Below are 13903 nucleotides of genomic sequence, written 5' to 3'. Positions count from 1 at the left end.
CGGACAGATGGTCAGTTACAAAGTGATATAGCAAGGTGCGAAGACAAGGGTCGTGAGGAAGAGACAAGCGAGGTTTATACATATGTAGTGGGTAAAATTAGGTTGGGGTATGGGTATTAGGTTGCGGATGAAGAATATTATTATAAGATATTAATAAGGACGATATGATGTTTTTCCTAAGTAAACATGTAAATATAATTGCATTTTCACCCTACGTTGGCAATTCCGGCAATTCCGCATTCTACAGCAGCGAACTAACCGCACTCAGGTATCACATTCCCCTACAATAGGAAGCAACGTTCAACAACGAAGCCCAACAAATTATTTCCTATGACCGATGTGCCAACAATAACGGCTGTATATAAATCTCTATCTGTATATATATGTATAATATTACTGACTCATAACGTGATCTTCAAAACTACAGGTCCGACTGACTTGAAATTTAGCTTGGTTATTTTTTTCGTGACATAGTCATTCTCTAAGACAGAACGTTTTTATGGTTTCAACTTTAAGTCAAGGTATGAGGAGGTACCATTTTGTATGAACTTTACTCGTATGCAGTAAGTTTTGTTATTCATACTTATTAATTTATACTTATTTGTTAGATCTTATGGTTCAGTAAAATAAAAGCCGAATTGAGTTGCTCTGAAAAGAGAGGATTTTATTACACACTAATTTTACAAATTTAAGAAAACTATTATTGAACATTACTTAATCTATAAATTTAACTGAAATGAGAAACCACATTTAAAGTTACTTTTTTTACCAGTTATTATAACCTCTATATTTAGCACGCAATAATCGTTTAATAAATGACAGACCGCTCCTTTGAACCAAAAAAGATCACAGATAAACTAAACATCAGTTATTAAGCGGTTAATACAGAATATACAACCGAAATGAAGTGTCACGCACTTTGTTTACATGTATATTAAAAAACTGAGGCACAGTGTTAAGATACTCTTACAGTCTAAATAGTTATAGGTTAAGGATTTCTCAAACTAGTTATGTCCGATAATTTGAAACATTATACAACTTTGTCACAGTAAAAGTAAATGTACCACTGGTGGCGTAGGCCTCCTCTTCCTTTGAGGATTTTTTGAATTTATTCAAACACGTTACTGTGCAAGTTATGGAGACTTCTCGTACAGAGCAACATATGATTTTTTGCTTAATAAAGCTTTCGTTAAAAATCAGCTCTTAAAAGGATTCGAACGCTCGATCTTCTGCTATGAAGTTACCAATAAATATATATGAAACCACTTTTTTTTTAACTCTATTGAATGATGTACTAGTTCCCATTCACAGATGTAATGGAACGGTAAGGATAACGATAAAGTATAGTGACCTTGTGTGCGGCACGAGCCGTGACCGACACGCTCCCGCGCCGTCAGCGCTCGGATTCAAATCCGAAATGTATTTGATAAATATTGTTATATAAGCGTCATTTTGATGTGGTAAAAAGATTTTTTTATTCCTCCCATTGATAAGGTTTTATTGATTTATTTACTATCACATATGGTGGATTTGTTTACAAATAATGATACACTGACGCAAATATACATGGGTACATGAAAGTAATAATAATGATCATATCCCTTACCGATTTGTGAAGCAAACTAAAACTGAAATTATTTTATTCAATATAAAAGCATTACACTCATTGATTGTCAAATTAAATCATCACACAATATTGTCATTGGTAGGATTTTGTATAATCTAACTAACCTAATTTTGTAAACCTGCCTGGGCAGGTACCACCCGCTCATCATATTATTTCACCAAACAGCTATACGTATTGTTGTGTTCTGGTTTGCAGGATAAGTAAGTCAGTGTAACTATAGGCACAATGGACATAATATCTCAGTTCGTAAGGTATGTGGCGCATTAATGATACGAGGAATGATTAATATTTGTTGCAGAAACACTGTCTTGTCTTGTCGTAGGTGACCACGTACCATCAAGGAGTGCATTTGCTAGTCCGCCTACTTATGATATAAATAATAAATAAAAAGTTGCTTGCAGACTAGATGAAAATTGTTAGCCCTTGTGCCTGTAAGTACACTGGCTCACTCCTACTTCACACCGCGACATAACGATACAAAACATTGCCACTTGTTGGGAGCGTTTATTGTTAGTGGTACTACAGGCCTACAGTTTTACCTTCTACTTTACTTACATTGTAACTTGGTATTAGGTTTTTTTGTCACAACAAAATAACATAAATACATTTAGTATACAGGTAAATTGTTTAATGGATTAGACTATATAATATATGGCATAAAATCATAATCCTTCTCCTATCCTGTAATGATACCAGATAAAAACAAATTGATTAATATTTATTTAACGAAACAGATACACATTGTAACAGAACATGCTATTAATATATAGAAGGAATTAAAAATCCCACATAGTAATATAGCCGGTAGTTCAACGTAATGACTGATACGAACAGTTTATAACGCTGAGCCTGGCAACATTGTTGAACCATAAAACGAACTTATTTTTTCCAACTATAAAACTAGTGCTTATTTTAACCGGTTTCATTGTTGCGTTTTATTTTGTACCGTTAAATTTGCTTCTGTGAATTGGTAATTGGTTGTGAAATGTTAATTATTAAAACTTGAACACTATTAATTTGTACAATACGACGTCAAGTTTTTTTTTCTTTCCTCCAAACATTTTTAAATACGCTAATCACAATTTAAATATACATGTAGAACAGCTGTGTTTAACAAGCGTCAAACTCAACTCCTCGTCTCGTAAATCTTCTCACTGAACCACTAACAGCCTCTTTTCTTTGCCTATAATATGCAATCAGTTGAATTCTATAGAGCGACACCTAGCGGTGGGGTACAATGAAGTGAGTAGTATAAAAAGGTTGATAAATATGTCACCTCAAAGGGTAATCTTAAACATATAGTTAATAAATATATATATCTATGAGATTTGGCAGCGACCTACACTTTTTTATCTGAGCGTCAGCACGTGCCTACGACAGATGCAGCTCTTACGAAACGTCGAACAAAATTAAAAAGGGATCAGTCAAAACCCGAAAAAAATATATAAAAAAGGAAACGGCTTGGTAACATTTTGAAATATGATATAGTTTATTATATGATACAGGATGTTTTCAAAGCATTTCGGAGTTCCGCATTCAGTAAATATCTCATAAAGTCGTGCACTTATAACGGTTTTGTATCTAAAGAGCAAATGAGCGAGTTTGTTAAGCGAGACTACGATGTTCATGATTGTTAAGTGCGCTATTTGTCCGAGAATGCACTAATTAGACACTGCGGGAAAAATTTCTTGCTTGTAGTGGTAAAACTGAAACTTATATATCAATCTATACCATTATATACGAACGGAATGAGTTCGTTTCTTGTCGTTAATGTTAAATTAGATATATAATATATTTATATACATTGTACCATTACATATTATAAACTTTGTTTATTTCTATGTGGGGTATGTATTCTCCGGAACTAATGATCCAATTCCAAATACATTTTTTTCACTCGTATAATGATACTGTATTCCACATGATATCTACATTATGTTATATTTTTAAATTACACTAAACTCATTATTTAGCAGCAAAACTTACGAAGTACAGAAGAGAATTTTAGGCATTAATTTATTTTTACAAATTTAATTTTACATGATTAATATCATATCACTAATATACAGAATTTATTTTGTAACAGTTTTGAAATTATGGTATTAATTTACTACTCTGATATTAAAAAGTTTTAGTGATGTTGTCTAATCTATTTTATTCGAAGAAACGTATGTATAATTATTAATAAACCGCTTGTATTTTTTTTTATAACTACGTTATTTGAAGTACGAAAGGATGAAGTCATCTTGTTATAAATTATGACCAAGTTATTTTCTAGTGTATTTTCTCGTTGCACGTCATTGCTGTTAGCATATTCTTCAAATTAGAAGCGATTACACAGGACAATGAATTGTTATAAGCCTTATAATTATTATGAGCCGACATGGCCCAGTGGTTAGAACGCGTGCAGCTTAACCGATGATTTCGGGTTCAAAGCCAGGCAGGCACAACTGAATTTTCATGTTCTTAATTTGTGCTTATAATTCAACTCGTGCTCGACTGTGAAGGAAACATCGTGAGAAAATCTGCATGTGTCTAATTTCTACGAAATTCTGCCACATGTGTATTCCAACAACCCGCATTTAAGCAGCGTGGTGGAATATGCGCCAAAACAGCAGTGGGAAATTTACAGGCTGTTAATGTATGTATGTAATGTATGTTATAATTATTTATTATTATTTATGAGTCGGGTTAGATAAAACACATGCTTACAGTCTAACGTCTAAGCGTATATTGAACTGAATATTATATTTTATTACAAGCTTATATACTACATGCACTTATTACTAACCAAAATCTAAATTTATAGTTGAATAAGAAGACTTAATATGAAAACTAGAACTTAAACATACACTACAGGGTTTGTTTTATTTTTATTGTGAACTTTTTCATTTCCGAATGACATTATTTTGTAGTTAACAATCTTGAGCCTTGACGTAATAGTGCAAAAATATTTCCATTTTATTGCCTGCATCGATTAAGAATATCACTTAATGTAAAAAGCCTTATACTTATTGAAGTTATCAAATAAAATCATTATTTATAAATGTTGATTAATTTTATTTTATTCTTTTAAAAAGTTTTCTATATTTTAGCAGGAAGGTAAACGTGATCGGGAAATAGTGAGGATCGTGAATTCAAGTATAAATATGAGGTGAGCCTTAACGTAAGGAACAAATCAAGTAAATATTATTCCATCACGAAATATTATACAACCAAGTGCCCTCGTCGCGTCTGTCCGTCTCATACGGTTTTCACCAATGGACGAAGTGATTCACAATGAAGAATGCGTTGTATAATGAATTATAGTTTTGTGTAAGTAGGCTGAATGCAAAAACAATATCTCAACCTTGAGATATGAGACCTGCGAGATACCACCGACTTGCGCCGAGTAAACCAATAGAGTCATATGTGCTACGACATAAACGTTTTTAAGCCGTGCGAAGTCAAAAGCTTTAAATATTCTGAAAAAGGAGCATGTTTATAATAATTTTAATGCAAAAAAAAAAAATATTAGAAAAGGAAAAATACCCGCACGCATATAATTCAGCATTGCCTGCGCCTGCGCATTTTGCACGTTAATTAGCGCATGCAAACACGCCGTGTGCGAACCTGAACCGATTGAACACACACATACATACATATTTATAAGCACAAATTGACGAACATTTACCATTAAATTCGTTAACACGTTTCTTGGCTCGATTTGATCTCGTATTAGATTAAGTTTATTTGATTAAAAATAAGACGCATAAAAACAACATAAACATTAATAAATTATTGTTTCGCACTATATTCATAGTTAATATTAAGGTTGCAGCTTACTATCCTATACATATTATAGGCGTAGGAAATAATGTCTAATTCAATCGAAATAGGAATGATAAACGAATCTTAGATTTACGTATTCCGTGTTTGCTAATAGTTCAGCTATATCATACATTTCAAACAGTTTTTGTTTAATATATTCTTATTTATAATACATACTTTAATGACTTTAGTTTTACTTCCAAAGTTCTTATAAAACCTTCGTCAACGTTTAAAACGTATTTTTTTCGCAAATACATAAGAATATCATAGATTATTCGAGCTCTCGACCAATGATCTCGCGTATTCTATCCAGCATCTATGCGTGATGTTTGAATTACACGGGAACATGAATACATAACATCGATATTATTGTTACTGAATATTAATTTACTTTAAAGAGTCTACTTGGTGATAGGGCTTTATGCAAGTCCATCCGGATAGGTACCACCCATTCATCAGATATTCTAGTGCCAAACATCAGTACTCAGTATTGTTGTGTTCTGGTTTGAAGGGTGAGTGAGCCAGTGTAACTACAGGCCTTGTGCCTGTATATAACATCTTAGTTGCCAAGGTTGGTGGCACATTGGCCATGTAAGGAATGGTTTATATTTCTTGCAGTGCCATTGTCTATCGGCGGTGCTGACCACTTACTATTAGATGGCCCATATTCTCGTCCGTCAACCTAAGCCATAAAAAAACAGCAGCGTTCTTTCGTATGATGTAAATATCAGGTACTAAATCCCTTATTGAAGGCGTACTCTTTGGTTGTTGACTTAGATATAACTATTCCTTCCACAAACCTAATAAATCGAACCTATCAAAACATTGAAACTTGTTATAACCAGAAGTGAATATCATCTGCTTTCAACACGGTCACCATAATTCCCAGATATTAAGGATAAGATCTCATTAATTAATTCATCTAAGCATAACTATTGTTTTCTAATTATTGGTTTTGGTAACAATACTATATATGGTGTATAGTAAGAGTCCCTTACTCCTGAATGCTGGGAAGTGGCCAAAACTTCCCATAGACTATTGTATTGTAAATTAATGTGATACAATTACCTTATATCTTTGTATAGTGTATTTGATCCATGACATACTGAGATTTTGATTAATGTCACTCGATAGTATAATATATATAGTATACTTTGAAAAAGTCTACTACACCAGTAAAAAAACAGAAGCTATTTATCCCGAATTTGAATATTCAATTTGTGGTCACCCCAAAGCCAAGCATCAAATAGTATATGTCAATGTCGCTTCGAGAGCTGAGCAAACACGAAACTTCACGGGCTACTGTCAAATTCAACAAAGTCATCTCTTTCGCGCTCATAATAAATAAGTTACTAGTGAACGGGACAAAAAAGCTCGGTATGAAAGTGTGAACGGGCATGAACGACCGATTCTAAAGAAACGATCAATAAGTCAGTATATTTATCTTTACAAAGTATGCCAGTATTTCCGTTTTATAAATCTATCAATCTATTGTAAATGTAATTCTTTGGTAGGCTTCGGAACATGTCCATCTGGATGGCTAACAATGAGAGCATAGTGCACACTAACAGTAATAGCAGGTTGCTTGGCAAAAGTCTCCTTTGAGTTTACTGCTCGTTACGACTTCGCTTTAAATGAACTCAAATATGAGTATGAGAGCCGAGATGGCCCAGTGGTTAGAACCCGTGCATCTTAACCGATGATTTCGGGTTCAAACCCAGGCAGGCACCACTGAATTTTCATGTGCTTTATTTGTGTTTATAATTCATCTCGTGCTCGGCGGTGAAGGAAAACATCGTGAGGAAACCTGCATGTGTCTAATTTCAACGAAATTCTGCCACATGTGTATTCCGCCAACCCGCATTGGAGCAGCGTGGTGCAATATGCTCCAAACCTTCTCCTCAAAGGGAGAGGAGGCCTTTAGCCAAGCAGTGGGAAAATTTACAGGCTGCTAATGCTAAAAAAAAAAATGCTATGAACTCAAATAAGTAAAATACAAATACACATTAAATCTTTATATACGAAAGCGAACCACTCACTGATTAATCATGAAATCTCAGAAACTATAACACTACACAAATTTGAAATTTGGCAGGTAGGTTCCTGATAGGGTGTAGATATCTGCTAAGAACGGATTTTCTATACGTTAAACTCCACCCGTATGGGGGTAAAACGGGGATTGGAAGTTGTGTTTTATAAATTTCGCGCAGGTAAAGCCGCCAGTTCTACCACAAGATTTTTAAGTTATACTTATATGGTGCTAGGACTTTGTGCACTTAACACCAGCTCATATCCTATTCCTCCGCCATGCTTAATATTGATGTGTTCCAGTTTACAAGGTGAGCGAGACAGTGAATAAATAACAATAGAAAAATGTAATCGACGACTATTGAAATGGTTTAAAAAATAAAGACCTAATGAAAATACCATGTTGCTCAGTACTGGTCATACAAATATTACATCGAGTTAATTACACTTAATTGAAACTGAATTAATAAAACTATATTATACATTCGTCGACGCGGAACAAATTATTTTCTGATAATTTATTGAATGTTCGCAGGCGCCTGAGACATATAATATATTATTCTTGTAAGATTTATTCGCTACAAGCACACGCCCGAGACTTTACTCTCAATTAGCTCTTTATTAAAAATGACAGTTTCTTAATTAAAACAGGAATTAAATCGAGCCGGCAATATTTATACGACAAGCCAATACATTATAACGCAATTCATTCATTGAACTTATTACAAGTAGGGAATATATTATTAATAATACTATCTCAGTATTTGAAATCGAGAATATCTATATATTTAATTAATATATTAATTTTATAGGCTGTTTAAACAATAAAATCAAGACGAAAATCCAAGCAATATATTATGTAAATTGCATTTAATTTAGATCTCATTTGTAATTATAATAAGATGTTAGCCGGTGTTAAACCTGCTATAAAACATCCTATGAAGAATTCAATAATAGATATTACAATAACGAGTTTTTATACGAACAGTTACTAAATAAATAATACGCCTACATATTTTAGGATGTAACTTTTATGTATTAATAGCCTTATTAGTCGGATACCGTTACTTGTGTATATATTTACGTTTCTTATCTAAATGACAGCTACGCTAGTTTATACTTTTCAGAATTAAATAGCGTGCGTTTAGCATGACGGATTTTTATGTTTAATTTTTTTCATTTTGTCGAATCAAACAGTACGTTTCATAAATAAAAAATATTAATAAATTATTAACAATAAAAATTTTCAGTGATTGATTAACGTATTACAAAGAACGAGTCTTACGTGCAATTAACAAAATAATCAGTTAAAAATAAGTTTAAAGGAGAGGATGAGAAATGACAAAATTAATAATTAACATAAAAAAATCAAAAACAAACTATTCTTTATTCAAGTTCATAAAAGCACTTTTGAATCTTCATTTTACACTGTCGAATTAAATTTAAAGCTACCATCGGTTCGAAAAATAGATTCTACCTAGAAGAAAGATACTTACAATTAATTATATTTAATTTAAGACGAATAATGTTTTCATCAATGAAGTTACACTAAAAGAGAAATAATTATAGATTTATTGACATCAGCTGAAAAGATATCAGGAATTACTTTCAAAGGCTTGTCGAGAGAATCGACATTATGATCTAACAGTAGTTTATAAGCAGATTTGTCAATCGACGAATCAAAAATGCTCGTACAGTTAATTTAAATTATATATATTTAAAACAAAAGGCTTGATCGAAGTGGTCCATTACCTTACTGTTCCATATTCTAAAAAATATATGATCATTGGTTTTAAATGCAAATCATATTTATTACAGATCTTATTTTTTATCATAATTGACTGTTGACTGATGTTAATGTCTCTTAAGCATTCCTCGTTATAGTTATTTCTGAATAACAAATTACTGAATTGATAAATTGTATAACAGTAGTTTTGAAATAGTACCAGCCTAACAGTTGGGTAGGAGAATCTTCAGTTGTTAAGGTCGAAGATTTGACGCATTATATTTCAATTTAACAAACGTTCAAAAATCTATTAGTTCAACAAGTAGTTAAGTCGTCTTAGTCAAAATTAGGTAAGTATCTGGGAATTCGAGATATCCAGCTGTAAACTTGTACAAACTTTTATTTTGACATCCTACTTCCCTCAATACTCAAAGTGAAACAAGGTCACAGATCACATTTTTATTTTAAATATCTCGTTTTATGTGAGTTTAAATTACGCTTTTGTATTTACTTTAAATATTGTAGCGGATAAAAGTATCTATGAGTTTTGTTTTAAATAGTTTTGAGGTGAAACTACTAAGATTACTGGACTTAAGGTGGTTGGGTACTTTTGCTTGGAAGAAATTAGAATACGGTGCTCCTAAGTTTATGACTGATTTATGATTATTCGTTTATTTTAAGTCAGCACAGTATGTTAACAGCAACTTAAATTGTAATTCCGAATTAATTATTACATCATTTCTCATTGGTCATTTAATATATAAAATTGATTTAAATCACGTCTAGCATGTATTTAATTTAAAACGTAGAGAAAGACAGCATGTGGTTGTCATAAATTGAATATTTTACGATAAAACACGAACGTTCAAATATTTTTAAGATGTGGTGTTTATTATTATTTAATCTATATGTATACGAGGAGCGAGAATGTGTCTGTGAGTGATTATTTATATTTCCATAATAACGTACCTAATTAAGAATGGATGACAAAAAATAAATTATATATTAAAGTAGTACATTGGTGATGTAAGGATTTTTAAATATTTTTTCAGTTCCATTGCCATCAGGATGGTCAGTTGCCAGTTACTTTTTATAAATAGAATACATATACACAAAACTTCTTATAAGATGTTTTTTTTAGTAAAATCCAACTGATGACTAACTACTACAACAACCGATAATACATATTGACAGATCTTCTGTGTCTAAAATCGACACACACCTTTGAGAATTGGGGCAGACTTGTGCCCAAAATAAGCTATCAATAAATACAAATCTGAGCTAAAATTTGCAAAAACGTTTTAGGATCTGGTTTTATAACCCGTTACGATTCGCTGTTTTAGCGGATTTTATTATTCTATGTCTCCGTATAAATATTTGTGTTTCACGCTTTGTGTCAAATCAACTTAAATCGCCCAAAAATATTTTTTCAACTATTGTTTCATACATTTGTTTTATGTTATTTAAAATTTCTCAACGTAAGAAGCGCGAACTGTACAGTTGTACACGGGTTCAAAGACACTATTTCAACGCTTTAAATATATTAATAATAATCAAAATAATATTAATTAGTTGCTAAATTTAGTATATTTATGTATACAGTTTTATTTTATTGTTTTAACTGAGACTTTAAGTGAATGAGAAATTAAACTATAAGCCGTTTTGTTCGTATCATGAGCCGGTTTTTGTAATTAACTAAATAAAGATAACTGTCGAGAGGCGTTTAAGAAAATATAATTTGACTTACAATTATGTGGATATTCTAAAATTTGCCTTTTCATATTAAGATATTATTTTATTAATATTTATTAATTATGACTCCGTATTGTTTGTGATGTTCCTTATCTTACTTTTACGTAAAAAAAAATATTAATTCAGCTTGGAAATATTAATAAAAAACCTAAGTGTTAATGTTTCTGAGGCATTATATTATGCAATAAAATGTGAATACTTTGAACATGACATAAATAATGCAAACGAACTAAATTCGTATTGAAAAAAGAGGACGTAAGTTGTGACGGTGGTAAGTTTTTAATCAATACCGAGGACAAGTACAAGACATGGTTAATGTTATGTAAGAAACAAAAGAAAGGCTTCTATAAAAATGTAATGAAGGTTGTAAACAGTAGCGAGGCGATAGCATCGTCGGGTACCCGCTCGCGGCCATGTTGCTTTTATTATTTTTTTGCATTGGTCAGCGCCGTGCGTTGTTCTGCCGAAGTTTTATATGTATATATATATAAAGATAACATGTATGTACATATATGTGACCTACATTATTATAACCGAGTATTTGGAATTTATATTAAATACGTTAAATAAAGTACGCATTAAAAATAATATTTAGCTGTAATGATCTTTCTTATAGTAATTTTTCAAATACAATATGAAAAATACATAGTTTTCACGTCTAAAACATCGATACGCTCGATTAGATAGAGACATCATTTAAATACATTCAAAATAATGAAATAAATAATATATACATTTTATTATATTGGCACACTGCAAGTAAACTAGTCAGTTATTTAAAACGAACATCAACGCCATTTCAAGACGATGCGCTGACGTTGAAGTCTTTTCTATGGGAGTTGCATTCCTCACAATACGTATTGAAAGCCTTGTATAAAATATTGTTTTATTTATATTTCTTTGATTTATAGAGTTGAGAGCAATAGACTCTTTTATTAACTTTTATGTTCTAACTTAGATATTTATGTATGTTATGTTAAATAATATTAAAATGCTACTAACGAAGTACTATTGAAATTACAGAAGGATTAAAGTAAGTAATAATTTATTACTTACTGAGTTTATGTGTAAATAGGTATTTCTTGAAACATCAATAGTACGAGGTGTCGATAGATTCGTAATAGTATTCCGAGTGATATAGCTATTAGACGTCGCCGTGAGTTCAATAAGGCCTGCTTACATTCTCGTAACTGTTAAATTATTATCACATTTGCCGTAGTAGGATTTCTCGTTCACATCAACTTTTATGTAATAAAAATTTCATAAATATATGACTAATTCAAAATTTCATATTTTATATTTATATAATTGATATTAATTATTTAATGATTTTAAATATATTCGTGAGATATTGAAAATTACTTACTCATTACAACTCGTCACCATCGTCTGCGTTACGGTCACCAGCGTCGTCGTCGTGGTTGTCAACTTGTCCCCGACGCACTTCTTCCTCGAACACTCGTCCAGCACCGCATCCTCTTTTAAAGGTTGCAAAATCTCTTTCACCTTATTCGGTCCAGTTTTCACAGTCGACCGCTGAAACCTTAAACTGGCCATCGTCTTGCCATCACTAGAAATGTCCGTCTCTTCAGTAACCACTGCGCCCTTTTTAGTCTTACAAACTGTTTTGGAAGTCTTTCCAAATACGTCACCATTTTTATGCACAACCTCGTTTGAATCTAGCAATTCGTTTTTGGGATCAGACGGAAGACCATTACTGAGCATGTTCTTAATACTGTCACTACTAAGATTCGAACCGAAGAATTCGTTCAAATCATCATAATTATGTATTGGTTGTCGTCTTTGGTCATTTTGCCAGGTTTTATCGAAACCGTATATAGGTTCCGATTCAGCGCCGAACCACTCCTTGTTGTCTGAGGCTCTCGCTTCTGCTCTTTCATCTGGCGCAGGTTCTATTTCATTAGATAACGTGTCTTCGAAGAACTCATCTGTTAGTTCGGTTATTTGAGCGCCCTGTCGTTTCGTGTCGTCAAAGAACATGTGCGTAGGATTGTTAATTTTTCTCCTTCCATATAATTGCCTGTAGTACTTCTCCTGGTCGCCATACATCCAGCAAACCTTCCACCATTGTTTGCACATCAGTATGTTAGCGGAGTTCGATGATTTCACATGTCGTGTTGCGGTTGTCGACATTTTTTTATTATTTTCACTTAACACCAAACCTGTCAAGATGGTTGCGTTTGGAATGATGCGTATATGGCATGGAATTATCGGACGACAAATTGAATTCGTGTTTTTACAATAATAATTTACATCGATATAAATAGATGCAGCATTATAAGATAATTGCTCTTATGACATTCTTTTATAATAGTAAGTTAAGTAGCAATTGACTCAATATGTTCTTGAATTTTTAAACGAAATTTCAAATTGTGTACTTTATAAATATGTACATAAAATACTTCAAATATGGAATTACGAATTTAGATAGTTTTTGCGACGTATACTTTTATGTATCTTTAAAGAAAAACCCTTCCTCCACTAACTGTATACAACATAAGCCGATAACCCCAAGAGGTGTTACAGAAAGTAATTTTTCAATCTCGTTCTAATACAAGATATTTCGATACACAGCATAACAACCAAGCCCTAGAACCTTTTACTGAAGCCCCACAACTCAATTTTACAAAATATTCCCTTCTTAACACCTAGACATAAGGTTAATAATTCCCTGGCACATCCTGCATTATTCACCGGATTGGAACTACCCATTACCCGTAATTCCGCGCACTCCTGCGGCCGCTTCCCTTTATTTATTGTCTCCCTTCTCATTCCCGCTATGTGATTTACCGGTTAATTTAAACCTTGAAATAGTTCAATTTTCCTATAAATCTTTGATAAAAAAATGACGTCAGACCTTTCATTTGTAGTTAAGGACGAGTTTAAGTATTTGTTGGCTTAATATGCTTTTATATCTGCATTAAACACCGCATATTGAA

The 13903-nt window shown here is 32.4% G+C and overlaps 1 protein-coding gene across 1 annotated transcript in view; it reads right to left on the bottom strand.

Moving 5' to 3' along the window:
• LOC125070420 (protein prickle-like) overlaps nucleotides 1–13903 on the bottom strand; it is a 156260-nt gene that overhangs the window by 128819 nt on the left and 13538 nt on the right. Inside the window, exon 2 of the mRNA XM_047680286.1 lies at nucleotides 12310–13126. Coding sequence (XP_047536242.1) covers nucleotides 12310–13097 — 788 coding nt within the window. The 5' untranslated portion in view covers nucleotides 13098–13126. The remainder of the gene's footprint in view (nucleotides 1–12309; nucleotides 13127–13903) is intronic.

The sequence above is a fragment of the Vanessa atalanta genome, chromosome 17 (assembly GCF_905147765.1).
Source record: "Vanessa atalanta chromosome 17, ilVanAtal1.2, whole genome shotgun sequence".
Taxonomy (NCBI): Eukaryota; Metazoa; Arthropoda; class Insecta; order Lepidoptera; family Nymphalidae; genus Vanessa; species Vanessa atalanta.
The sequence above is the reverse complement of the archived record's forward strand: the minus strand, read 5'-3'. Positions and strand labels throughout refer to the sequence as shown.